A 27,016-nucleotide genomic window follows, 5' to 3' on the forward strand; every position below is an offset into this window, starting at 1 on the left:
AATATTCTCCTGATAATACAACAGAGTAATCTGATAAAAGGTGAGCCAAATAGTTTTTTCTGATTGCTCATTAAATGACCTGAATTAAATATTTGTATGATGGCTCTTTCAAAACATTTTTGTTTTATTTTACCATTGGACATGAACATTAGTAAACATGCAGATCATTTCTATAAAATTTGAAACAATTTAAAAAACAATTATTAATCTGTTAGTACAACTAAATATTACCATTCTAAACACTAATTATGCTGTTTTCACAGTTAATATCTGTTTCCTGAATAAGGCATAACTCTCTTTTTTTCTCGTTTAGCATTTTTAAGCCATTAGCAACAGAGAGAAAGATTGCACTTTTTACTCCTCTACAATTTGTTAACTTTTGTTGTTGTTGACTGTGACAAACATTGGTCAAAGCTACAGTTGGTAACTTTTACAAAAACTACCATGTCATATTTGTTAAAACTGTCACTATATTCCAAAAAAAAGTACCTGAGACAGATTGCATGTCCCTCCTCCCCTTCTAGTACTTCTATTGGCAATCTCTAGAATCCATCGCAGTGCACAGAAAACTACCACTCAGAGCCGAGGAGTCTCTAACGCAGCTGTCAATCACTGCTGGTGAACTGCGGTCAAACTAAGCAGCGCTGATCAAATAAGACCCTGGTACTACATTGTCTATTGTTGTTCTCATAAACATATTCAAGCATACTGTTTAGCTGTAAAATGAGAAAGTTTCTGACCTGGCCATCATGTAAGATATTGTTAAACAGTATGAGTATGAAGCACTGCCTATCAGCTGGACCAACTGTGTCATTTTACATCTAAACATTACACTAAAATACAGTATGTTTCTGAAAAAAAGAAAAAAAGAAAAAAAAGAGTCAAATAACACCATCTTAATTCTTATTTGATCAGCACTCTCTACTTTGAAAGTTTGACCACAGTTCACAAGAAATGACTGACATGATTGACAGTTGCATTTCAGACTCTTTGACTGTGACTGGTTGTTTTCCTTCACATGCAGTAAAGCCATTAGAAGCACTAAAAGGCCGCAGTAGAGTGGGAGGAGGAGTATGATCACCTGGTGCATTTAGTGCTGTGTGAATATAGTGACAGTTTTAGCAAAAATGACAATAAGTAATTTTTCATACACATGACCAACCAGCTTTAAGGGGTAGGAAATTCTGCAACATTAACATGATGCACACATTCAATAGGAGTAATTATAATTCAATTTCATGACATAAGGAAATGACCCAAACTGCACAGTGAGCACTATAACTTCTAGTACTAAATGCAATTTAACGCCACCACTTGTGTGTTTTTCTTGGTGTCAGAGTCAAAACACTGTGCATGTGAAAAGACATCTTAGCTGTCAGTCAACTGTGTGACTAAAAAACATTAAGTCCTCTTGAGACGTGATAACAATATTAATGTATTTTTGAAGGCTGATTCAGATGTAGAAATGTTGATTGATGAAGTTGAGTTTCCTTTTTTTTGTGTGTTCCCAAACGCATAATGACATCTTAGTGCTGTGGAGTCGACAGTAATGGATGCGATTCTTTCCAGAATGAGATCTCTCTGTCTGAAAACTCTGGCACATTTCTGACAAATGACTGCAGGAATGAAAACGAAGCGCATTATAGGCTGCTATTAAAGTTATGAATCATGCCGAGACATTAACGCAAAAATGTTTCTGTAAAAAAAAAAAAAAAGACAAATTTCTCGGAGCTGCCGTAATTTCATCTGTCTATGATGTCTGGGACGCTGCCTCTGTTAAAAACAAAAGGTCGATCGGTTTTCAATCATGCCTCCATTTTCAACATTTTCCTTTTGGCCTTTTTCAATCCCCACTGCAATCAAGGAGACATTTCACCTCGCTGCAGGTGCAATTACTGCCCAGCTGCTTAAAGGGGCATCAGGTAAATTCAGATCAATCAGACGAGATGATAACATTGATCAGCAGACGGCAGAGAAACAGTGAAACATCCACTCAGAGGCAGTCTGATTCCAATCCAAAAGACATGTAGCACCATTGATTTCCATTCACCCACCAGCAATGACTGGAGCTGCACGGGTGGAAATGTTTGGTGCCCCAGAGGAGACACGCTGCAGTATTTGTACCAGTGTGTGTATGTGTGTCTTACCTCGATGTAGGCAGTGTCCTGATTGGCGTCCTTGATATGTGGGAACCAGTCTCGGGGAGGTTTGGAGAGGTGTTTGGACTCTGTGACGAACCACAGCACCTTGGGCCAGCCTGGAAACACAGGGACACAAAACAAACATCCCACGTTTTCAAATGTCTGGAAAAAGTTTCTGCCATCCTGTTCCAATATTGTTTTCAGTTATTGTGTTTTGGGGGTTCTGGGACTGTTGCAGACTTTTTTTATTTTAACATTCATAGGTTGATCCTTCCTTCCTGATTTAGCTGCTGAACCTCATGTGGACCAGATTGCCACTGGAACCAGGTTTTTAACGACTGCTGGAATTGGGTTTGGATTCATTCATTCATTCACTCAAGATTAATTTTGTGATTATACTATACTCTCAGTCTAGTTTAAAAATTGGCTTTTGTTACATGAACCAGAATCTATTTGCAGGTTTCCAAAAAAGCATGGACATTGTTTTGTAAACTAAAGACCATGGGATCACTCCACCCGTAACAAAACAAACATTTGCGTGTGAAGAGGAAGGGGTTTTTATATGAAGACAGCAACAAAAATGTCTAACTGGAGAGATGATGAGATCTGTCTCACAAAAACATGGTTCTCCTGGGAATGATGCATGACTCTGACAATAACAAGCTAAAGGTAGTGCTTCTATAAAAGACAAACCAATTTGAGGTGTGATGGGGAATCCTTTTCATTGTGCTCCTTAGTCTTTTAGCACAGCATGTGACGAATAAAAACAAAAGTAATAAAAAAATAGGATCTGGATGAAAAAAGTACATTTGCAGAAGAAGTTATAAGGTTTCCCCCAGTTCCAGTTCATTGTGATAAAAGGTTTTCACCTTCACTGAGACTGGTTTGTTTGTTTGATTAATAAGGAATAAAATGTTATTTGTGACTCAAAAAAGACTGTTTTTGATATTTCTACACTGAATCTGAGAACAATTTTGGACATCCAGCACTTGATATCTGATTGCCGGTGGTTCCTGATTGCATGCCGTCCACATTAAAATTGATGAAAAAATTGTGTATTACTTACTACCGAGTAGAAGCAAGTTAAGTATCTACAAGTTTTACTTTTTTCTGTAATGAAGTTATTACTATAACAAGGATGTGTTGCTCAGTGTTTATATGGAAGAACACGAGCGAATGTAAAATCCTGAGGATGTGAGGGGCTGTTAATGTCTGAATTAATGCTGCTCGGGCGGTGAGACAGAAGAAACAATCAGCCATGTGAATGAGATGAGTTTAAAGCCTGCTGATCGATAAGAGGAGCACTCCACCTTAATGAGACACACACACACACACACACACACACACACACACACACACACACACATACACACACACGCACACACACACCCTCCTAAATCCATACTGAATGAGGAGCAGTAAATCTGGCAGCATCATGTTGCTATTTATACATCCATTACTGAAAAGCAAACAGTCGTAATTAATCATTAGGATACTCCCTCTCTCTCTCTCTGTCTGTCTGTTCAGTGCTAATGTCTCTCTTTTTTCAATTCATCATGTCTCTTTCTCTCTTTCTTCTTGTCAGCTGCTTCCCCATCGATTAACAATACTGCTTCACTGCCTCTCTCTCTCTCTTTCTTTTTCTACTCTCTCTCTCAGCGTCTCTCTATCATTCTGTCATCTGTCATTCAGCCTCACTATCTGCTGCCATCAGTCTGTCTATTCATCCTACTGAGAGACACAGGAAAGCTGTGCTGAAACAAGAGAGGCACCGATATACTCTGACCTCTGGTTTCTGAGTGTGAGTGTGAGTGTGAGTGTGTGTGTGTGTGTGTGCGTGTGTTTGTGTGTGTTTGTGCGCAATGTACTTTCCAGTATATTTTTCCCATTTATATTTTTATTTTATTCTATTCTATTCTAATTCCTATTTTATTGTGTTTTTTAAATATTGTCCTAATGCATTTCTTTCCTTAGATAAAGCACTTTAAACTGTATCTTATTTTGAAAGGTGCCAACTAAACATAGTTACAAAGTAACAAAGTGTTGCTTCATGGATATGCATTACTCTTGTCCTGGGGAAATCGTGATACTTTTTATTTTTTGGCATAAATAAACTTTTATTTTAGACATTAAAGTGCAGATTATTATTTCATATGTTGTCTGCTGTGTTTACTCAATTGTTTACAAAGAAGGAAATTAAATATATAAAATAAAACAATTTGTGTTGTTACTTCATGTTATAATTCCAGATCTCGCATGTTAGTGTCTCCACATCCAAGTAACATCCAGTTGTAAATTCTGTCGCAGAGAACAACAAGTATTTGGACTTTTTACCATTCTTCTTAATATACACAATTTTTTATGGTGGAAAAAACACAACGCCAACCATACAGAATTGTTTTAGAGTCTGTTTTCTAGCTGTTTTATTAAATGTGTATATGACCATCTTTACAGTGCTGACTGGTGAAAATTTTGTTTCATGCACAAATTTCTTGAGTTGTTTGCTACTTTTTTAGTTCTTGGATGTTCACTTGTTGCAAACTTTTTACACTTGTAAAAAAAATTTTGAATTTGGGGGATGGGAGCCCTTCATATCTGATTGAGCCACTTGTTGAACCTCCTAATCTTTTCTATTTACAGTTTGCATTTCTCTTGGCACAAAGCTGCATATTTGAGCGAGAAACTTCAAACAGAGAAACGGCTGCAGTTGAAAAGCTGATCCAGCTATATGAATGTCAAAACAGCATTTTATAGTTGAATGAAGTCTTTAGCTATGAAAGCAGCTGACTGATATGCTAGTGAGATGTTTTTGCTTCTGTACACTAACACATGAGCACAAACATGCTGAAAATTCAACTTTTCAAATGCTATTTTTTGCTGGACAAAGTAGTCGATTTTAGCAAGAATTCCCACTAAGATCTTAATTCTTGATGTTAAATGGTGGCGCATATAGAGTTTGTGCATGTTGCCACAAATGCACTCTATACTGGTATTTGTACAGGCGTGAAGAGAGTTTGTGTGTGAGACCTTTGAACTGTGGGATCTCTCCAGTGGGACTCTTGGGTAACCCTTTATGGCAGGCGTCGCTGGTCAGAGCCACTGTCACTCCACAGCTTCCCAGGAGAAACCCAATCTGCTGACTGCCGGCATCCTGCACAGAGACAGAGACATCAAATGTGATTAATCATCAGAATTGGATTGTAATTAATCAATAACTGCTTCTTGGTCCTGCTCAACTCATCTACTCTATGCAGTTGTAAAGCGGGAGGTAGATTAGGGCTTGTCCTGTTCATTTTCTTATAGACAATATTGGGTGACTGAATGGCAGCATGGATGTGAAACTTTCCCAACTAAATCATCAGTGCAACTGTGTTAGAAACTAACTGGCACAAGCCTGTGGACATAAATATGAAAGATTAGAAGTCAGCTACAACTCCCAGGGGTCGTTTCGGTATGAAGCATCCAATAATGAATCCTAAAATTCACATGTATGCATCTCTAACAGAAAACTGAAGCTGAAGTTTACACTTTGTAGAAACCTTATGAAAACATTTAGCTGTTTGAATGTGTTCACTTTCAGATTCTTCATATGCTTGTAATCTAAATGCCTACTTAGTGTAAATCTGGCTTTAAAGTATTTAATTTGCCATGATTTCCACTCAGAGGTCAGGCTTACATTCATTAACTGCCGGAGGTGCTTTCAGGCATATGAGTCATTTATAGCCTCATGTAAGATAAATGACAGATTTTGCAAAAGATTTAAAAGGATGAGTCCTTAAATTGCTAAAATATGTACTTAAAGATAAAGATTCAAGGTACAACATCTTTGGAATGTATTTGAATAAAGGGATATAGCAGCTTTTAAATTCTCTTTTTTTGTACGATTTTGATTCTGTCCCTCTAAGTTCATTAAGTGGTCAGTGTCTGGATGACTTTTAAATCTCTTCAGCAGCGGCTCCAGTCTGTTAAAAATGTACCTCGAGGCAAGTATGAAGTTACAGGTCTGCTTGTTGCATATTGCAAACACTACCTACAGTTTTAACATAACCCAAGTTTTGAAACTTCAATATATGATCGCCTTCAGACAAATGTGCCATACTTTGCTTCAAACATCCATATTAGCTGTCTTCTTACAGTACAGTCACATGAAAATACGTCATTTTAATCTAAAACATATGAAACTGTAAAAGTGTTCTCCAAGTGGTCAGGATTTTATGGGGAATAAATGAAAATAAAAAATGACTTCATGGAGCAGAGACATGTGGCTTTTACTTTTTTCTTTCCTTTTTTTAATTAAAGTTCAATTTTTTTTTGAGAAGAGCACTGCTCCATAAGCTTGTCTTGTGAATGTATTTATTGCATTAAGATGAAGAGAAACAGAAAGATTGAAATTTTAGGAACTAAGAAGAGAAAGTCTTCACTAACAGTATTAAAATGCTATGACATTAAGTAATGTATGCAGTGGCATTTTTAGATGGACAAAAAAAATATTGGGCGCCAACTACCATTACTTTGGACAGATGCACAATTAGAAAATGACACAATTTGACACAATGCACTTTTCACATTTCCCACAATTTTTAACACCTTTCAAAATGCTACTGCCTCAATACTACTCTCCATTGTATGCGTTGTCAGTTTATATAACATTAGCTATGCTTTGCCCAATTTTACCATGTTGTCCTGCTGTATTCGTGTTTGGTTATTCTCTAAGAAAGATGTTTAAGATCCTGAAAGTCAGACCAGCTACCACTCTTGCTGAACTCACATGTCTTCACTGACAAGATATCAAAACATTGGCCATTTTCTTCCTGGGGAACCACTTTACCTTATATCTAATTGTTTTTACCTTATATCTAATTGTTTTTACCAGCAATTTAGTTTATAAAAAAATCCAATGACTGGTTGGCATTGAGGAGTTTAATCTCAAATATCTACATGCTGCAAAAGATTACACACATCATAAATGGTGACCATGTTGACTATCTACTACAAGTACTTCAAAATTGCACTTAAGTGCAATACTTGAGTCAATGTACTTACACTCCACAACTCGGTTCAAAAAGGGATGTAAGAAAAACTCCCATTAAATTTGAAAGAGTTTGTGGTCCTTTTTGTCATTTGTCATTAATTTATGTGCCCATCTATTTTTAATTAGATCATTAATCTTCTTTGTTATTTGCTTTCAGCAACTTTATAAATGTGTTTTACATTAATTATTAAAAGATACCGAAGAAGGCTTGAAGTCACAAAGCCACACTCAGACCTCCACTGACTCTGACACGCACCCTCTGGCCTCCTGATTCCTTCCCGACAGCGTTACAGCGCGCAGTGACAGCCGATCCAAACTCTGACTCAAACAAACCTACAACAACAGCAACAGCAGAGATGTTTCCTCAGAGACATTTGGCTCTGATTACACCTCAGCAGAGCTCCGTGTCCTCTGTGCTGCACAATGACTCACCACGGCGCCTTCTGATGACTCATGTTTTAAATACAATCCCCCGGTGAAGAATTAGCTGCATTGACTGGTGTGAATTAGCGCTGTTCGGCTCTGCTGCAAGTCCTCTCTTCGACTCACTAATGTCGCTTGACATGCAGAAAAAGACGAAATGGCAACACAAACTTCTCTGTGTGCCTGAGGTCAGACCGTTGACTCAAACTACTGAACACAGTTTCCATCACTTTCTCTCTTTCTTTAACTTTCAATGAGTGTTTCTCCCTCATTATTCTTAAAATAAGACTACCTGCTTACTATGCATCTCCTGCAAAAGCAAACAAAGAAGGAATCAAGGGACCACAAAACTAATTCGTTTACGATGCTTTTTTCTTGTTGCTAAGTATCTTTTTCTTTCTTTTGATTTCCTGTTTTCTTTCGTAGTTTCTCAATTTGTACAGTATGTTTATGCAGAACTAGTTGTATTTGGATGTAAAAGGTGCAAAAAGTGCAACAGAAATACATTTTCTTAAATGAATTGCATTATAATGACAGTTTTTTTAACCCATTTATTATTACAAAGCACCTCTCAGTATGATGTGACATACAGTGTCACTATTCACACTTTAAAGCACATATGACTTTAGAAAGTTTATCCAATGAAATTAAAGGGTGCCATGTTATTCTTATTTTGAGTAGAAAAACATATTCTGTTCATACACTTAGTGAAATACATATCAATTTTTGGACTAATTTTGTCAGTATTTGGCACATATTGTACAAATATTGGATGCTGCTACTGTGAAACCTTTGTGTTTAAGTCTCGGCTTCAGCATTTCTGCCATTGCCATTTTGGTTTTTGGAGCCCCTCGTACATATTTGGTCGAGAGGGTTAAGGTGCTACTTGGTCTTTGGTTTAAGTTCGGCACCATGAAAGCTTACCTTCCTTGTCAGCGGTACTTCTATTGGCACAGGGACAACTTCGGCCAACAAGCAGCCGTAAAAAGCCGTCATGAAGGCAGCAGGGTCGTTGTTTGGAAAGACCAGCGCCACCTACAGGCAGCAGGGAGACAGAGAAGATAAGATGTATATCTGGAGATTGCAAAGTCACGCTGCTTTTACACTTGTGCAGGAAATAGTTGGTTGCATCTCTGCCTAATTGTAGTGAGAAACATTAACAAATGGGTGACCAAGGAAAAAAGACACCATCATCTAATGTGCTGGTAAGATAAACAGCTTCATCTTCATCAGACCTTTCAGTCTGCCTGACCTGCTTGGCAGCATATACATTCATTACATTTCTACAGATGTTTTGACCCATCTGTAACCAACACAGAGGCATTGTATAGACTAGATTTTGCATTTCACCATAGAATGAAAAGGCAAAGCAGTAGAGACATTCAGAATCTGCCAAATAATTGAAACAAAACAAACAAAACTATGTTGTGTGTGTACGCGCACATGTGTATGGGTGATGTTAAAGGATGATCACTGATACAGACAGTCGCCAGAGAGCCAGGAGATGAGCCGAGCAGTCGATGGGTCTTATCAGAGAAGAACAAAGCTATATCTTTCAGGGGGCATCTGGTTAATGTCTCCTGCTGGCACTCCTTCCCTCATAACTTCCTTTGTCTACTTCTTCTATAGTTTTCAATCAGTCTGCCTTTCATATACGCACAGTATACGTATAAATATTCTGTTTGTCTTCCCACTGCTCCATTTCTCTCCAGTATCCAGAGTGTCTCTCTGTTTATCTTCTTCTCTGTTTTGGCTCATTTCCCTTCAGTTCAGGCAGTTTTACTGGCGTATTGAGCTCATAAAACTACTAAAAGTGTTATATAACAGCAGCAAATATGACAACAAACCCGCAGTTATAGAGAAACTGAACAATAAATAGTAAAAAGGGCTGAGGAAATATACTATAAATTAAGAAAAAAAGTTGGTGAAACATTCAGTAAATACTTATTTCTCATTTTTTTTCTGTAAACCTGAAAAATACATTACCAATGTATCTGGTCCCTGCATGCATGGTTTGGAAGTGCACACTGCTTCTGAACTGCAGAACCTGCTTTTGGTATTAATGCACATGCAGAGTAAGTGTAGTAATGTCCAAAAAAGGGTACATTTCCTGCAGCAGGTGCATGTATGCAGCAATTTTTTCAAAGTCATTGTTTCAAAGGCCTTAATCCTAGTCTTTGACTTTCGAGTCTTAAACGAGTCATAGTGCGCTCTTCAACAAATATAATGCCTATTTATAGATTTTATATATATATTATAAATTTACATTTATTTGTTGATACAAGTTTGTTAAAAAGTTCCTTGGCTGTTAAGCTAGCGTTATCTATGCATTAGTTTGCCAACTATGTTAATATTAGTCTTGATTGACTATTAATATCAAATAAAGTTAGAAGTTGCATATTGCAGTTTGTTTTTTGTTGACAACCACATCATATTTATATTGTATGTGAATGGAATTATCCAAAGTTTGGGATTTCTTTCCAAACATAATATTAATTCATCATTATTCTCCCCTACTACTTGATTGGAATGAATAATGTTAACACTGTTGATTCATTAAGTTATTTGCATACACTTTTTCAATAACATACTTCCTCTTAATATTTCCAAATCCAAACCTTAAAGTCATGAGTCATTGGTGTTAAGGTCTAAGTTGGGTTGCAAGTCTTTTTTGTTTTGTCAAGTCAAGTCCACACCTCTGTCTCCCGAAATACCCTAGAATCAGCTAATGCTAAGACAACTAAAGTGATAACAAGTAGAAAACAGTTAACATTGAACTAGATTTTTCTGACTTTTTCAACGCAGCTCAGTTACTGCTGACATCAGTATCAGAATTTCTTCTCCACGGCTTATTCTGTACATTCCACTGCATTCCTCCTTGTTGGTGAATCATCCCGAGATCATATCTGCACCATAAAAGCTCAGCTGAAACATACTTTGTTGTGAGGAAGGTTTCTATCTGCATCTTTCACTCAGGACACGAACGAAACAACCAGCATCCAACATGTTTCTACAATGTCACAGCAGAGCCTGTATCTCCTGCTCGCTAAAGTTGGATCCAGTTTGGCTCCAGTTGCATGTTTTGATGATAACGGTGAACCCTCGGCTTAAGTGCTGCTTAATAGCTTCCATATACAGTACTGGGCTGGATGGCTGTGTGTGTGTGTGTGTGTGTGTGTGTGTGTGTGTGTGCGTGTGTGTGTCTGTGTGTGTGTGCGTGTGTTTGAAGCTATAAGCTAAGTGCACCTGAGTGAACGAGCTGTGTAATGATGCTTGAGCAGGAATAATGTTGACATGTGAAGGTCTCATTGGAGCTGTTCAGGTTTCATGATTCCAGACAGAGTGGAGGGGAACTTATTCTCTGTTACTGCGTGTGCATATAAGGCTGCACCGATTCCACAGTGTTATACAGTATAAACACTTAACAGAGGTAATGCCTGATATTGAAGTATTCATTAAAATACCTGGATTTTATCAAGAGGTCAGACTGGCTTACTGATTTTTGCCTGGTTATCGTTTCACTATGACCCCAAAATTTGTGGCTGCTGACTTGCTATATTGTATTACTGTATTGTAATATTATTTACAAATTTCACCTCAATTCCCCAATATCTTTAGTCAGTTATTGTGAACAGTAATTTGTATAATGTTCTACCTTTGTCATGAATGATGACTTTATCTTTTGAAGTTCTAATGTTAAATTCAATTTAGAACTTTTTCATTCATTCACTCATTTTCATTTCATTATACTCAGTGGATGACAAAACACAGGGATGTCAAAATGACATTAAAATTGTTGCTAAGACACCCATTTTTGTACTGCTCTGGTTTAATATTGTATGATAAGTTTGTCTAATAGCACTGATCACTATCCATCATATCTAAAATATTAAATAAAATAAAAAACAAGATATAGTTAAAATGCAGCTCAAAGTGTGTAGATTGCCAGTATTACTTTCAAAATGACCCTTCTAATTGTTGTGAAGTTTTTTTTTAGAATATAATTCTATAAATAATGAATAGATATATACCTAGAGATTTTTGTGTGTGTGTGTGTGTGTGTGTGTGTGTGTGTGTGTGTGTGTGTATGTGCGTATGTGTGTATGTGTGTGTGTGTGTGTGTGTGTGTGTGTGTGTGTGTGTGTGTGTGTGTGTGTGTGTGTGTGTGTTACTTTTCATCGATTAGGTAAAGCTGGGAAAATGCATTATTTCCTGCTTTTGGAACAAGACCATAATCCCCCTTATATTTTATGACACCATTAATAAATCCTTTAAGTCGACAAAAAATGAAAACAAACATGCAGTTGCTTGAGATTGAAACATTTCTTGGTTTCGAAAGTCGCATCACCTCCACAAACCATATTTGATACTTTATTGGATCACTTCCCCAAACTGTGTTTCCATATAAAATGACTCAACCCCAATTCACAAAATAACAACTTTTGTATCATTTCTCAGTGGGGGGTTGGAGGGTGGGGGATACTGTGATTAAAACACACACCCTTCAGGCTGAGATACATTAAAAAAACCACACACACAAACACACAGTGGCATCATGCCAGCCTTGACATAGTCTCCAGTTGAGCGGGAAATGAAGCTTATAATAAAGATGAAAGAGGGACACAGAGAAGGAGAACACAGATGCTGGTGGTGTCACATGACAGCAGACACATGTGGGACTATTACTGAACCTTTTTCCACTTCAGTGTGATCGTCTGTTCATATGTGGAGGCATGCGGAGCGCGCTGGTTAAAGAGGCCCTGAGTGTGATGTGATGTTTATACTGACAGAAAGGAAGGAAGGACTACACATGCATCCATTTTTAAAACATTGAGTAATGGCCATGTGTTTGGTCGCCAAGGATCTTTGGCCGGTACCCAAAACTCCTGAGAGGTGATGTCAGTAAACTGCTTGTTTTTTTTTTTTTTTTTACCAAGCTGCTCTGTGATGTTTTAATACAGACGGAAACCAAAGAGGCGACGCAGGAAAAGTCTGGTGTTTTTTATTTTAACGGACTCTTGTTAAAGGGTCAGTTCACCTAAATTAGCAAAAATAAACATCCTCCTTCACTATTACTGATATGCAGTCTCAGAGATAGTTTGGTTTTGTTTGCGTTCCCCCTATTTAATGATGAGTGAAAGTGATTTTGAAATTTACATTTGTTTGTGTTACTGAAAATATTTTGAAATTACATTTGAACACTTCAACAGCAATTTATCTAATTCAAACTGCTTACATCCAAAGATATCTATTCCTGTGAAAACTGTAAACATCAGGGTAACAGGGGCATTTTTCTGGATATTCACACGTTTTCACGTTTTCAGTAAGTAACTTTATTAGCAAACATTTGAATAAAATACAGGTGCAAATAATTGGCAAAATGCCAAAGATTAACTCCCATAATCTGCCAGGCTGATAATCTGTCGTCTGTCGACTCCTACCTACCATGCAATGCGCTGGTGCAATGTGGAGTTTGATGTCTCAGTCACACTGACCTGACCTGCTGAACCACAGCTTCCCCAACATTGTTTTATGTTGCTATGCATACCCGATACAGTTAATGCTATGCAGCGTCTTATTATCTAACTGTGGCAATGCTCACCCTTTTCACTGTTTCAGGATTTTACAACCACAATGAACTCCAGCTATATTTTTCCTCATCTTATGCATCACGTTAGGTTGCAAAGATTCATCTTGACCAGCTCTGTGCCATATTTTCATTAGGTCAAAACTTCACAGTCTTTATTTTCAAGTCTAAAGTCAAGGCAAGTTTTCAGTTTGTCAGATCTCAAAGCATTCACATCTTTAAGTAAAAAGTTCAAGTCCAACTCTCGAGCCTTAAGTTTGGATGTCACTCCAAACTTTGGTCACCACTTATTTTTTATTTTTTTTTTTTTTCCTTATCATCTTGCTCTGGCTCTCTCTATCACAGTATCATCAGTTTTTGTTGTTGTTGTTGTTGTTTTTTCTCTTTTCACTTACCCGGTCTCCAGGTCTAACGAGTGGCTCCTGTTTGGTTCCCAGTTTGTGTAGCAGGTTGTAGGCCACCTTCACACTTCTGGACCACAGTTTTCCTAAAAGCAGATAAGAATAATAAATATTAGAAAATTATATAAAGCATACAGGTAGTTAAGAGAAAACCACACTGTTCTCTGTAGAGCATTTGAAATGGCAAATGTAGTTACCTGACTCATTTATAAACTAGACATTCTGTCTCCTGGTTGTATGACTGTGTGAATCAGTCAAGTCACAATAAAAGTTTTTTTTTATCCATGTCTGTGAAAACATAGATGCTTTGCCCAAATCTTTCCCCTAGCAGTGAAGATGATTTATACAATCACCTCAGTTTCAATTCAGTCTCTACAAAAGTCTTTCCTTCTTTTCCTGAGTTATGAGATTATGATCAATGTTGAATAATGGCCAAAAACGTGCTTTTTGCAGAACATTAACTTTTGGATACAAAATGCCATCACATCATCATTTTATCTTATTAGACATTTGTGTCAAATTTTGTTATAATAAGCTTATGGATTCTTGAGTTATGGTAAAAAAAACAGATTTTTGAGGTCACCTTTGACCTTTGACTACCAAACTCTAATCAGTTCATTGTTGAGTTCAAGAGGCCATTTGTGCCACATTTGAAGAAATTCCCCTGTGGGGTTCTTGAGATATCTTGCATTTCCAAGAATGTGACAGATGGGATCACAGTGACCTTGACCTTTGACCACCAAAACTTGATTCGGATCATCCTTGATTTAGAGTGGATGTTGGTGCCAAATATGAATAAATTGACTCAAAATCATGTTCATGTGAATGATAAGTATGCAAGGTCACAGTGACCTTGGCCTTTGACCACTAAACCCTAATGAGTTCGTCGTGGAGTCCAAGTGGAGGTTTGTGCCAAATCTGAAAAAAATTCTGTCAAAGCGTTCTTAAGATATTGCGTTCACAACGGGATGTACAATTGGACAGACTGACGGACGTATGGATGGACAGACTGAAAACACAATGTCTCCGGCCACTGATGTTGTTTGTCTGGAGGCATAAAAATGTGACAAAGAAATCAAAGTGATTGTCAGGTAACATTTCAGCTTCTTATGTAAAGAACACATCTCTTTGTTGGACTTTTTCTTATGACTGCATGGTGGAACAAAAGATGACATCATGAGTTGACATATGCAAGAAATTACCGCACTGACATGACACAGCGTTACAGCACATTATTTCACCTCGTGGGTGGACTGGTATGGAGATGATCACACAGATTTCATAACATTCAGCAAACCAGAGCTGCTTCACGTCTGTGGAGTAATTGAATCCATGTTACACTTAACACACAGAGACACAACCACAACACATTACAGGAAGTCATACAGGCCACATCAGTATATAATTATAGTAATAAAGACATGTTGGTATCTTGACCAATGTAATTAGTTTTAGTTTCAGTGCTCATGCAGCTTCAGGCAATATGGACCATTTACTTCTTCTTAAAAAGAAACAAGTGAAAAGATTTTAAAAAACACCTAGAGAATTATTTAATTTCTCAGAAGGTATTTGTCAAAATAACTGCTGCTTTAGATATCACTATTTATATATAATGTTATCTAATCTTTTCGATCAGTTTCATTTACCCACCAGGTGAGGTTACCTCTGTTCATTAATGCAGTAACTCACAACAAAAGAATCAATTTCCAGCCTTTGCTTTTTTTCCCCCGCTAATTTACACCAGCAGATGCAGATATTATGCATGAGCAATCCGGCGTGAATTCCTCATTGTTTTTCACACTAAATGAGGTTTTTCTGATGTTTGTCGGAGCTAATGAATTGAAGGAAAGGAGAGCTTTGGGATCCCGCAAGAGAAATAGACAGGAGAGAAAAACAACACAAATAGCAAAGCAAAGACAGAGCAACACTCACTCAGTTACCATAGGTGTGACTACAGCTTATAAAAAGTGGAATTGAGGGGCAGAATTTAATTGATGTATTCAGAGTTAAGGGACACAAAAAACAACCATTTGTGTCTTCCAGGAGCATGAAGTGGATGGGCTTCATTAGACATGCCGGGAGAACTTAGAAAGCAATAAATGTGTCAGACCTGCCTAGCAACTGCTTCTTTGAAGACCTGTGAATTATTGTTTGAAAAGGCTTTTTTCTGATTTGATTGTAAAGGTAACACCGCCACAAGTTTGCATGTTATGCTGAGTTCACACTACTTTTTTTTCTTTTTACTACTGCTACCTTGAGTTTTGACTCACTTAAAAGTCTTTAGAGCTCCCAGACAAACAGCAGCAAATTCAGATCAGAGGCAAATCAGTGCTCGAGCACCATGTGTGAACTGTTCAAAGACTGAATATCTGGACCTGCTGGGGTCTTTGTTGGCATGCTACAGCCAATGAAAGCACACGTCATGTTTCATACCAGCAGTAAAATGAATTTGTAACAGTTGCAAAAAGTATGTTATTTTCGTGATATTGTGACATGACGTCCTGGTGAATTCATTCAAGGTGTAGAAGCTCAGAAAAATTTGCCTTGTTTTTTTTTTTTTTGTTTTGTTTTTTAAAATTTAAGTCAAAATAATCTGAATTGCAAATTACTCACACAAAAAAATCTCCATTGGTATGCAAAGGCCTTTAAGGAGACAGACTTAGAACAAAACAAAGATGTAAAAGTCACCATAAATAATCCATGTTCACTCCTCATATTACTTTATTTAATTCCTTTTTAGAGGCCTGAATAGCTGAAACTCTCCAGTATTTGGCCACAGAAAAGATTGGAGAAAACTTTGAAAATATAACTCATAGTTTGTGTAGCCTCTACCTTCTCAATTATCTCATGACTCCTCAGACTTAGTTTGCAAACCCTTTAGAGTCATCCTGACACTCAGGATGTGAACCGATGCCCTACAGGTTGCTGATGCTTTCTCCATTGGAAAGAAAAAAAAGGCTGATCATGTAAAGCAAGTCATAGTTATAAGGACAGTTGAGTATTAATTCCACTGATGAGTATCAGGAAACTGTTATAAACACAGGAAACGAAAACTTGTGTAGAAACTTCTGCAGTGACCCTGAATATGTTTTAGGATGAGGATGCCTACTTTCGGGGCACTTCAGCAGCAATAGTTGGCACCCTGGAGGTGACAGCCAGCCATCCTTCGTCTGAAAAAACATGTCCAACAATCAGAGGAGAGGATTCCTGCTGGCATGTTAGAAAGTGTCTCTGCTGCTGACCAGCAGACGAGTCCAAATCACAGAGCTGCAGATGTAATCAGAGTGTTTCTGTGCAAAGCTGGGGTCTGTTTTCTTTTCTTTTTTCTTTTTTTTAGGATGACATTACTCAACCAGGCCACGAAAGGCTCATCCAATAGCCTTTTATCCGCTGTAACCGAGGAGAGGAGCAGGAAACTGCCCAATCATCTAGTTTAATTTAATTGAAAAGGGCACTTTTGTTCTGAAATTACGTATTTGCCATTTGAGAGCAGCAGCTACTCTGAGAAAATGACTCCAAGAACAAAACAGAGACAAAAGTGATTCTTTGTGAGAGGCAGTCGGTCACATACTGAACTCTTGTTTGACAAAAGGATGACAGAACATCTCTGCACTGGGACAAGATTTCAGACATACTTAGGGTGTTTTTTTACCCTGTCTCTCTCTCTCTTTCCAAACGGCACTTTTAGAAATGGGCTGTTTTAACCTTTCAGTTTGCTTTTGTGATTACATCTTTAACTGTTAAGCCAAACAACTATAGAAATTATATTTGATGATCACCGTCAATTTTCTTTTTATGAATGATTGTAAAATCGGTACTGAATTTTGTCGTATTTTGCGTATTGTAACATACAGCCTTGAATGTGTGATGTCACATAACATCATATTAGAGCTGGGCAATATGTGGCAATTCAAATATGATATTTTTTTAACAAATATCTCGATATCGATACTGTGACGAAACAGTAGGGTTGTTTTTGGTGCTTTTACAAAATATTTACACATTTAGATGTGTAAATATTATTTAGTAAATAAACACTCGTAATGTGGAAATAATAACTAAGTGGGTAAAGGCAAAGAATAGAATAGTAAAAAAATGTCGAGTAAGGAAAAAGAATAACATCAATTTGCAGCATTTAAAACAAGCAAAAGACAACACGTAAAATATTATGATATCCAAAATAAAACATAATATCTAGTCTATATTAATATAATGTTGAAATATTGCCCAGTCCTATCAGGTATTGTATGACATTGTGATAAACTTCATCCTGTTGTATAGTAAAGTACCATTTTTACAGCATCATAGTATCATATAATACTGCATGGTGTTATATTGTCTCGTATTTGATATGGTATAGTATTTAACTGTGTGTGATCGTGCTGTGCTTTATTGTATTTTACATTGTTGTATTAAATAATTTCGAACTGAATCATATGGTATTGCATAATAATGCTTTATACAATATATCGTTCATTTTAATATCATATCATGTAGTTTTGTACTATGTCATATTATATTGGATGGCGTTGTACTGCATTGTAATATATCGCATAATAACATCTGTCGTTGGCCTTCATTTATCACTCTAACACAAAAACAGCTCAGATCTGAGTACAGAAATCATCCTAAAATAGGGTTCACATATGATTCATGAAACCTTCTTATCTCGCTGTTCATGAATGACCAGCTGATTATAAATGCAGCCACTGAAAACAGTCGTCATAAACATACCCCACCCTAATACATCCTGTATTTAGGTGTGTTTAAAGAGTTTTCAATGTGAAGAAGCCTAATATGGCCAAGAAAAGAAACTTCTCTGAGCTAGAAAAGGAAATGCTGACATTGCAGGTCCAATTCAACCAACTGGTTCTGTTTGCCAGCCTGAAAAGTGTCATCAATGGAAGGCAGAAAAGAAAACACAATGGACAATTGCACCCCAGCTTGGGTTGGACTATTTCATATAAGCATCCATGATATGACCAACTGACAACATATATTAATAATATTTGCCTTTGCCTTATAATATACTGATAAAGTATTCATATAAAAGCTTCCTAGAATGTGGAGCGTGCTGGGGCTGCTTTCATAACAGGTGGCAGAGGCGACATAGACGCTCCAGATATCGGTTTGCAGAGTTGATTTCTTTTTAGTGATAAATCATATAAAAATGTTTGCCTTGGCAGTATTAGATGAATTAAGAGTCAAGAAGCAGTGGTGTTCGGCCTTTACTCAGCCTGCAGGCAGTTCCAGAGAGCCATAAACTGTATATGACTGAGAGAGAGAGAGAGCGCACTGAAGTTGGCCTGTACAAAATATATTTTCTCACACTTACTATACCTTTTTGAGTGATTAATGTGTGGCTGCAAATAGTTGGATGCTAGTCAGAATATGGTCCAACCCAGCCAAATTAACTCTGCTGCACCGCCAGTCCACACTGACTCAGACTTGTGTACTCCAGCTGAGCCCTGATGCGAGACTTGGTTGTAGCCTCTGCTCACTTCCATGTTAATATATACCATGTTTGGGTACAACAGTTAACATTTCGTCAAGTTACATTTAAGACCTTTGAGAGACAGTCAAGAAATTGTCGCTCAAATGAAGTATTGTGACTGTTTTTTGCAATTAAACCCAATCCTGGAAAGGGAATGGGTGGGGCATTATATAAGATGCTTACTAATTTTAAAAACAGAATGTGCAGTTTACAGAAAACACTCCAAAAAAGGCAGATGTACACAAATAATAATCAAAGAAAGAGTTCAAAACACAACACACACAACTTTAAAACTTTGAGTCCTCCTCATGCAGTAGAGAAATTCAAACTCTTTTATCGATAACGTGACTTGCTGATAAATAACATCAGCAGTGCTGTTTACTCAGGATCAAAGCTGCCCGAGACACTCTGGGTTTGTTCCAAACTTTTTAAAACAGGAATAGAAATATGTTTCTCCCCTGCCAATTATGTGAGGTTATCTGCAGTGCAGCATGGCGAGGGTTGAGTTTAAGGACAGTCGGAGAATTCAGTATCATGAATTCTCTCTGTTCTCCGGATGGGGGCGGAGGACGACCCGACAGGAAGAAACAAAGCAAGTTTGTCCTTGTCGGCCGACATCAAAGAGAAAGACACCAGGAATGAAAGATAAAGGAAGATAGAGATAGAGATTGAGATTTAGATTCAGCACCGCACCACACACCACACCACACATACACACACACACACACTGTCTCACCATGTTGTTGTCTCACTGGTGGCAGACTCCTGAGTGCTGGCTGAAGACATTTCACAGTCTAGTGAGCACACATCGCCTCATCATCAGCTGCAAGCTCACTCCTCACAAATCAGTTTGTTCTGTCACACACACACTCTCTCTCTCTCTCTCTCTTTCACACACACACACACACACGCGTGCGCGCACGCACGCACACACACACACACACACACAAGCTGTATGCCTATTTGAAGAAAGTTGATGGGGATAAAACTGAGTCTGGGTTAATGATTGTGTGTGTGTGGGAGTTTACTGTGAGCGAGTACTTTTTAAGTACTGTTCTTCACAAAACAGTTTTCTTACTTAGATAAATTCTACTTTCCCTCTACTCTCTTTCAGAGGGAAATACTGCACTTTTCACTACATTAATCTCGCAGTTTTCAATAAATGTGCAACATACAAGCTGAGCCACAATGACCTTGACGTTTGTGCACCAAATTGTATTCAGTTCATCTTTAAGTCCAAGTGGATGTTTGTGCCAAATTTGATGAAATCACCTCAAGGTGTTCTTGAGGTATTGTGCTCATAAGTTTGTTGCAGAAGAAGTCACAGTGACCTTGATTTTTGAACTATGACCACCACAATTTAACCAGTTAATCACTGAGTCTAAGTGGACATTTGTTCCAAATTTTACTCAGTCTCTTTGAGATTAGTAGTCCGTACAGACAATCCTCAAAAACAAGAAAAAAATGATGAGGCATAAAAACACAGAATAAGTAAGTAATAAGTGAATCATTCATTTTTGGAAGACAAGAATACAGACTTTCACTTTAAAGTATTTTTCACTGTCATTCTGGGACTTGCTGTCTTTTTAGGTAAAATGAGTAAAAACGTTTTAAATTCTGAACCTCAAATGGTGAGTCTGAGTTCATGTGCATTAATGTGTTCATGCCTGTCTGATGTATATGTGTTTGCATGTCCTTTCGGTGTCACTTCATTCTCTCCGCTGTGGAGTGGGGAGGTCTGACTCTAAATTCATGAGGACCTGAGAGAAGAAGCTCTGTTCACTTCAGCTAAATCTCTTTACACCCTCCAGACCCAAAACCATTTTCTCCACTGTCGTTTGGGGAGATGAATAACTCGGATCTGTAGCCTTCAGCTGCTGAACAAAAGAGTTTGTTCCAATTTGAATGTAGACTTAAACTATGGCACTGAAGCGGGGGTGAAGACGTGATGTGATTCAGCTGCAGTGAATGTGTTCAGGGTGCTGGGGCGGTGGCTGCAGGCGAGACGGTTGATATATGTTTTGGATTATTTCTTAATATTTTGTACCTGCTGTGTGTTTGTCTTCTCACTTCTGGCTGTGAAAGACTTGTTTTCTTCTACATTTACTGTGTTTTCTGATAGATTGAACACTAACCGTGGATTTATACTTCTATGAAAGGCAGTTGTTGCCTCTGGCATAGGAATTCATAGTTCTGTGTCGAATTTCACCTGTTGTTACCACCTCCACAACACTATCAGTCTTTAATCATATAAATAGGCACAATTGCATTCACATATTTTCACTTGATTGTGTTAAACCGATGGTTGTAATGTAAATGGTTTTACTGGAACATCACCTCCGCCTGGTGCTATAATTACAGAGCCTAGGTTTTCTACCTTAAGAGGTAGAAAACCTTCAACTGCCAGAATGCACTGCGCCATACCAGACCAATAAACACTCCTGTTGGTGGGTGAAATAATGGGAACTCATCCATTTGATTCAGTGGTGACCAGCTGATAACAAACTATCTCATATTACAGTTAAAAGTTAAGCTAAAACTTGTTCCTGCAAAGCATTTTAGCAAAGAAATATGCAACGCAATAACAGGAAGTTGGTTTATAATTGATCACTGCTGCTTTGTTTTACTGTTTGATCTCAGTATTTTCAGCCTCTAGTTTCACTGTGCAGGACACAGTACAGTGCCCACTTCCTGTTCAAAAACTTTCGCTATTACAGCTAAAAGGACACTAAAATATGTTTCTGAAAACATTTTAGGCAAGAAGCAGGCAATACAGTAACATATACTTGGTTCATACTCAATTAGCACTGCCTAATTTAACCATTTGGTGACCCTCATCTGAGTCAAGAAGGGTTCAAATTATCCAGTCTAATCGGGTCAAGTCTCAAGTCTCAGGTGTGCTTCTAATTCAAGAGGACTGTCTATTATCTTTTAAGTGAAGGAAAAATGACAAGAATTACCCTATCTGAACTATTTATGAACCGGTCTACCTACCATTGGACCCTCTGATGAGTTTTTGGGAAGATTAATGCATGCAAAGTTGGGTTCCGGTGGGTCAGGTCCACACCTTTACTATCACTTTTCTTATGGTCTCCATAGCCATGGTGGCCCTGATGTGTTATTACTCTTTGGCATGTCAGCTCTGGTGTAGCTCTGTGACAGCTTTATTCAATGGCATATTATGCAGAAGTTTGAATGTAGCCTCAGTTCATTTGAGTAAGAAAGTATTAGTGGTATCTGATGTTTGTATCTCTGCCAAACTTAAGTTGTGGAATTAGTGGAGACTGAAAAAACTCACATATTGTAGCCAAGACTTCTACAAATACAAGTAAATGGCTTAACAATAAAATAGGAATGAAGGCTTCCAGTCTTGTCAGTACAAAAGTTTTCAAAATAACCCAAGTATGACCTCCACCGACTGTCATGTGAATCACTCAGGAAATATTCCTAAAAATGTTCATTTAAAAAATATATTCAGAAAATCTGGGCCTTTGGGATAAAAAAACAAACAAAAAACGTGCTCTCCCTCTGTAGCAGAGCAGCTTTCTTGAAAGTGTCTTTTTCACACTTTGCTAATGTGCTTAGCACTCTGTCTGGCTGCCATTAGAATAATTATGTTCAAACAGCGGGTGTTAAACATTGTTTGGTGCTTCAGTTAATCGGTTTGTGGGAGCAAACATATGTGCTGAAAAAACAGGAAGAAGGTCGGAGGAAAAACCTGCTGTATTAATATACTACATTTAATATTTTACTACATACAAGACATTTTTTGGTATTGGTCAGTATGTAATGTTACATTAAGAATTTTATATGGTGATGACTAATTTGGGGTTGTGTGGGCTGTCAGATATGTTTACATGCATTATTGGCTGTTAAATGTTGGTCACTGATCAAAACAAGCAGGTTTAGATTTATGTTTGTGATCCAAAATATTTTGTTATTGTAGACTAATTATCAAACACAGCCCCAGTTCATATTATAGAAATGTATTAAACTATACAAACAGAAATATACTGAAAACTACAGATTGAAAACTGTCAAGAAGTGAAAGCTGGCATTATTTTCTGATGACAAACATCCTAATTCAACCAAAACTTTATACATGTTATTTAGAAAAAGCTATTGTATTTGTCCTCATTTTTAGCTTTTTTCTTCAGTGCAAAAGTGAGATTTTGAAGAATATGCTTGTGTTTATCATATCTATAATCATATCATGTCTATAGTCTAAGTATTAAAAAAGTAACACCTGACTTTACATTGAAATATTTCAACACCACTTCCACCCCTCTTTCAGTTGCCCCCTAAAGCTACCAGTCATTTATATCATGAAAAAAATTACAAAAGTACTCCTGACAATTGATTTTTACAGCTAAATAATGTTTAACCATCCGTTAGTGACCCCCATGTGGCCCCTGACCCGATCAGTGTGAGGTGAGGCTCTGCTTACCGACGGTAAGCAGATCGAGCGGCTTGCCGTTGGTGTCCCTGGTGGTGAGACAGGGGGCCTTCGGAGAGATGGTGCCCCACCTCTGCAGGGCCGCCTCCAGTGACGGGGGCCAGTTGGTTACCACACCCAGCTGCTCACCCCGCATGGCCACCATCTGGGCCCCCTCTGCCTTGGGCTGGTTGGGGTCTGGTTGCTGGACTGGAGGAAGAGAACAGAAGAGGAGAATGACAGTTTGTTTGTTTCATATTTGTAGGTAACAAGTTTATGTTTTCCTAATTATGAGTGCATTTCTTCATGTTAATGATGAGAGCGGGCATGAAAAAAATAAATAAGCATTTATTCCATGTGTTATTATTGTGTATCACAGTGATTCATCATAGAAAGGAATCAAGCTTTTAATCAAGCAAAATATCAGGTTGATATCATTTTTGTGGCACACTAAAGCAAGCGCAGTCTTTCCAACGTTTGTTATTCATGCCTAAATTATGAATTAACTTCTGGCTCTGCTTGATGCTGGAAACAAAAAGAAATATTCATCAGTTAGTCTCTGTCTTTGCCACAGTAGACATTAGGGAGTGAAACGCTCACAAATTTGGCTCGAGTGATTCAGTTGTGTGGATTTTTTCCCAGCTTTTTAACTGCTTTTTAATGTTTAATGTTGAACATCTAAAAATGAGGTGCAAGGCACCAAAATAAAGTAAAGGTTGATGCTTCAATCTTTCTGGAATGTGCAATGACGTGTAAAAATCTGATTTTTACTGGCGTCATTTTTGCTGTTGATACCACTAACAGAAGCAGCAGCATGGTAATTGTCATCAGCCTTTTCCAAACTTAGAGAACTGTGACACTGTAAAGGAGAACTCCACTGGTTGTGTGTTTAAGACCTTCATGTCCTGTAAAACAGTTTTTTACAGATCTTAGACAATTCTGTTTATTGTGTCAGGCAGCCATTGATTCCCATTTATCTATGCACAGTGGAAAAATCTATTTGGTGACTCATGGAACCTGGATAAGATCTGGCACCCATCCCAGTGAACATTAAGTCTCATTTTTATCAAGGTTACATTTTTGTTGTGTAGTCCAGACATTTGAAATCAATCTGCACTTGAATGGAATTACCACTGAAAAACATTGTGAGCCGCAAAATGAGTGGAAGGCTGATGCTCACTGTGATGGATGACAAAACTCAAACAAATTTCATGAGTGTGTTCAAAGATGTTATATTAACAGAATATCAGAAAAAATATCCATTATTTAACATTGTATAGTGTGCATTAAGAAATGGTCAGCAAAATCTTTAGTATACATAATTTACTGTATAATTCAAAAACTTGCAAACACTCCAAACTTCTCAATCTACGTTAATGCCACTGTTTCAGCACTTTTTTTTTCTTTGTTGTAAAATATTCCTTAGGCCCTGACAAACCCTAGTCGGTGTGAGGTGTCCTGCACGGTTAGCACATGTCTGCCCTGGTCCGCTCTAGTTGTCTCTAGTCGGCCCAAGCAGGCTTTCTTTTGTTTGTGTTACTGCTCACTGGCGCACGGTAAATATGATTTGTTCTTTCAACACTTGATTGTGTTTTCAATGTGCTAACTGGCTAACAAGCGTCAAGACGTTCTCACGGTTTCCCTGTTGGAATGACGATTACAGACAACTGCTGTCTGCTGGTATGGACATTTATTTCCTCTCACGCAGGCGCAGAACGTACATGCATATTGACAGTCAGTTTGATGGGTTCATGTGCACCTTTTTGGCCAAGTCCCATGACTTGAGGCGGTGGCAGATGGCTTTTGTCGCCAGTTCTCTGATGTTGGTGTGGTGTGTTTGGGTCTTGAGAGTATAAACACTGGTATTGCTACTTTAACTTAAGCACAAGATTTGAGTACTTCTTCTACCCCTGCCTACAGCTTCACAATAAGTAACCAATCACCAAACAAAATGATATACTGTTGTATGACATAAAAGAGAGAAAACAACAAAAAGAGCACAACTATTTTTTTAGAAAAAGACTTGTCAGACCTCGCTCCAAATATTTTTCAAAATAAAAGGAGTGAAGTTGTTACCCTCCAGAAGCTCCTCAAAGTCGTCCACAAAGAACTCTCTTAACGGCGGTCGTTTGGGTCTCTTCAGGGTGTTGACAAGTTGCTGGATTTTGGCTGAAACTCTACTGCTGACTGGAACACCTGCAGAGGATCGCACACACACACACACACACACACACACACACACACACACACACACACACATTAATGTAAGTCCTACACCGAATTACTTATTGTGCTCTCACAGGTGCGCGTGTTGAAGTAGTCGTCACTTTCTACTGAGCGATATCCTGAGTGCACCCCTGACACATAAAAACATCCACAAGTTTTAAATCTACATCAAAGTAGCACGCTGTCCTCGAGTGAGCAATCAGCAGAGCTGCCGCTGAACATGACACTCTGTGATGGCAGAGACGTGAAAACGGCATACGGGATGAGGTACAAATTGCTCTTTCATTCAGGGCTGATTTTAAACCCATAGAGTGTGTAGCTGTAAGACGGAGAGGTGGGATGAAGTCTAAGCGCTGAGATGTGAAGGCAAATAGATGTTTTGGCAGACTTGTTTGGGGCAGCTGGGTGAGCCAAAGACGCAAGTGAACGTTGGCAAACGAAGAAATCAGTGCACTGTAAAATCCTGTGGAGGCAGAGTATGTGTGTCTCTGGATGCAACAGTCAGGAGTCCCTCAGTCAGTCCTCTGGTGAGCTTTCTATTTTTGTCTCCACCAAGCCACGGTGAAGAAATCTTTGTGGCTGAACACATACTAAATAAACAAAGGCGACATGCCACATTTACATGAATTCTTTCTTTTTCTTTCATTCTTCAGTGCTGGACTGTTTCACATCTGAACATTCAGACAGTGTCTTCATACTGAATGCAAAATAAGTCAGTACTAAGTAGAAACATTTTCAACTTTGATGGACATGTATCTGCCTTATTTCACCTGACAAAATGTAAAGACTCATTCACTCATGTCAGTATTTTTTTTAAGATTGTTTTATGGGCTTTTACCTTTATAATAAAGGACAGCTGTGTAAAAGGCAGAAAGAGAGGGAACAGCATGCAGCAGGTGAGCTACTGGGTGCCTCCACTTATGTCAGTATTGATTTAATATCTAATATTGCTTCTGCTCTAAAATTCTGAACACTTTTTAATGTCCACCAACAATGTCTTATATTGGGAGTTTCTGCTAAAGTAGCCAGGGTGAGATGAAGCAGAAATCAGAATTAGTATATCACAAAAATTGCCTTGAAACTTCAAATAAATAATAATAATAATAAAAAAGGATATACTCAAAGAGCAAGAGACAAGGTGCTAAAAAACAAAAAAACAAAGAAGCAAAAACAGCTTTAAAAAGGAGGCACAATAACTGCTTTGAACAAAAAAATCTAATAAAATAAAAAATAATCAGTAACCACAATTACCACCTTGCAGTTGCATGCCTGCGCCA

At 37.9% G+C, this 27,016-nt stretch overlaps 1 protein-coding gene across 1 annotated transcript in view; it reads right to left on the reverse strand.

The window, feature by feature from the left end:
• LOC121951317 (disco-interacting protein 2 homolog C-like) overlaps window positions 1–27,016 on the reverse strand; it is a 220,820-nt gene that overhangs the window by 39,539 nt on the left and 154,265 nt on the right. The window contains 6 exon segments of the mRNA XM_042497594.1: window positions 2,148–2,257; window positions 5,169–5,292; window positions 8,521–8,631; window positions 13,579–13,670; window positions 23,526–23,723; window positions 25,590–25,709. Of these exon segments, the coding sequence (XP_042353528.1) occupies window positions 2,148–2,257; window positions 5,169–5,292; window positions 8,521–8,631; window positions 13,579–13,670; window positions 23,526–23,723; window positions 25,590–25,709 (755 nt within the window).

This window comes from Plectropomus leopardus, chromosome 12 (genome assembly GCF_008729295.1).
Source record: "Plectropomus leopardus isolate mb chromosome 12, YSFRI_Pleo_2.0, whole genome shotgun sequence".
Taxonomy (NCBI): Eukaryota; Metazoa; Chordata; class Actinopteri; order Perciformes; family Serranidae; genus Plectropomus; species Plectropomus leopardus.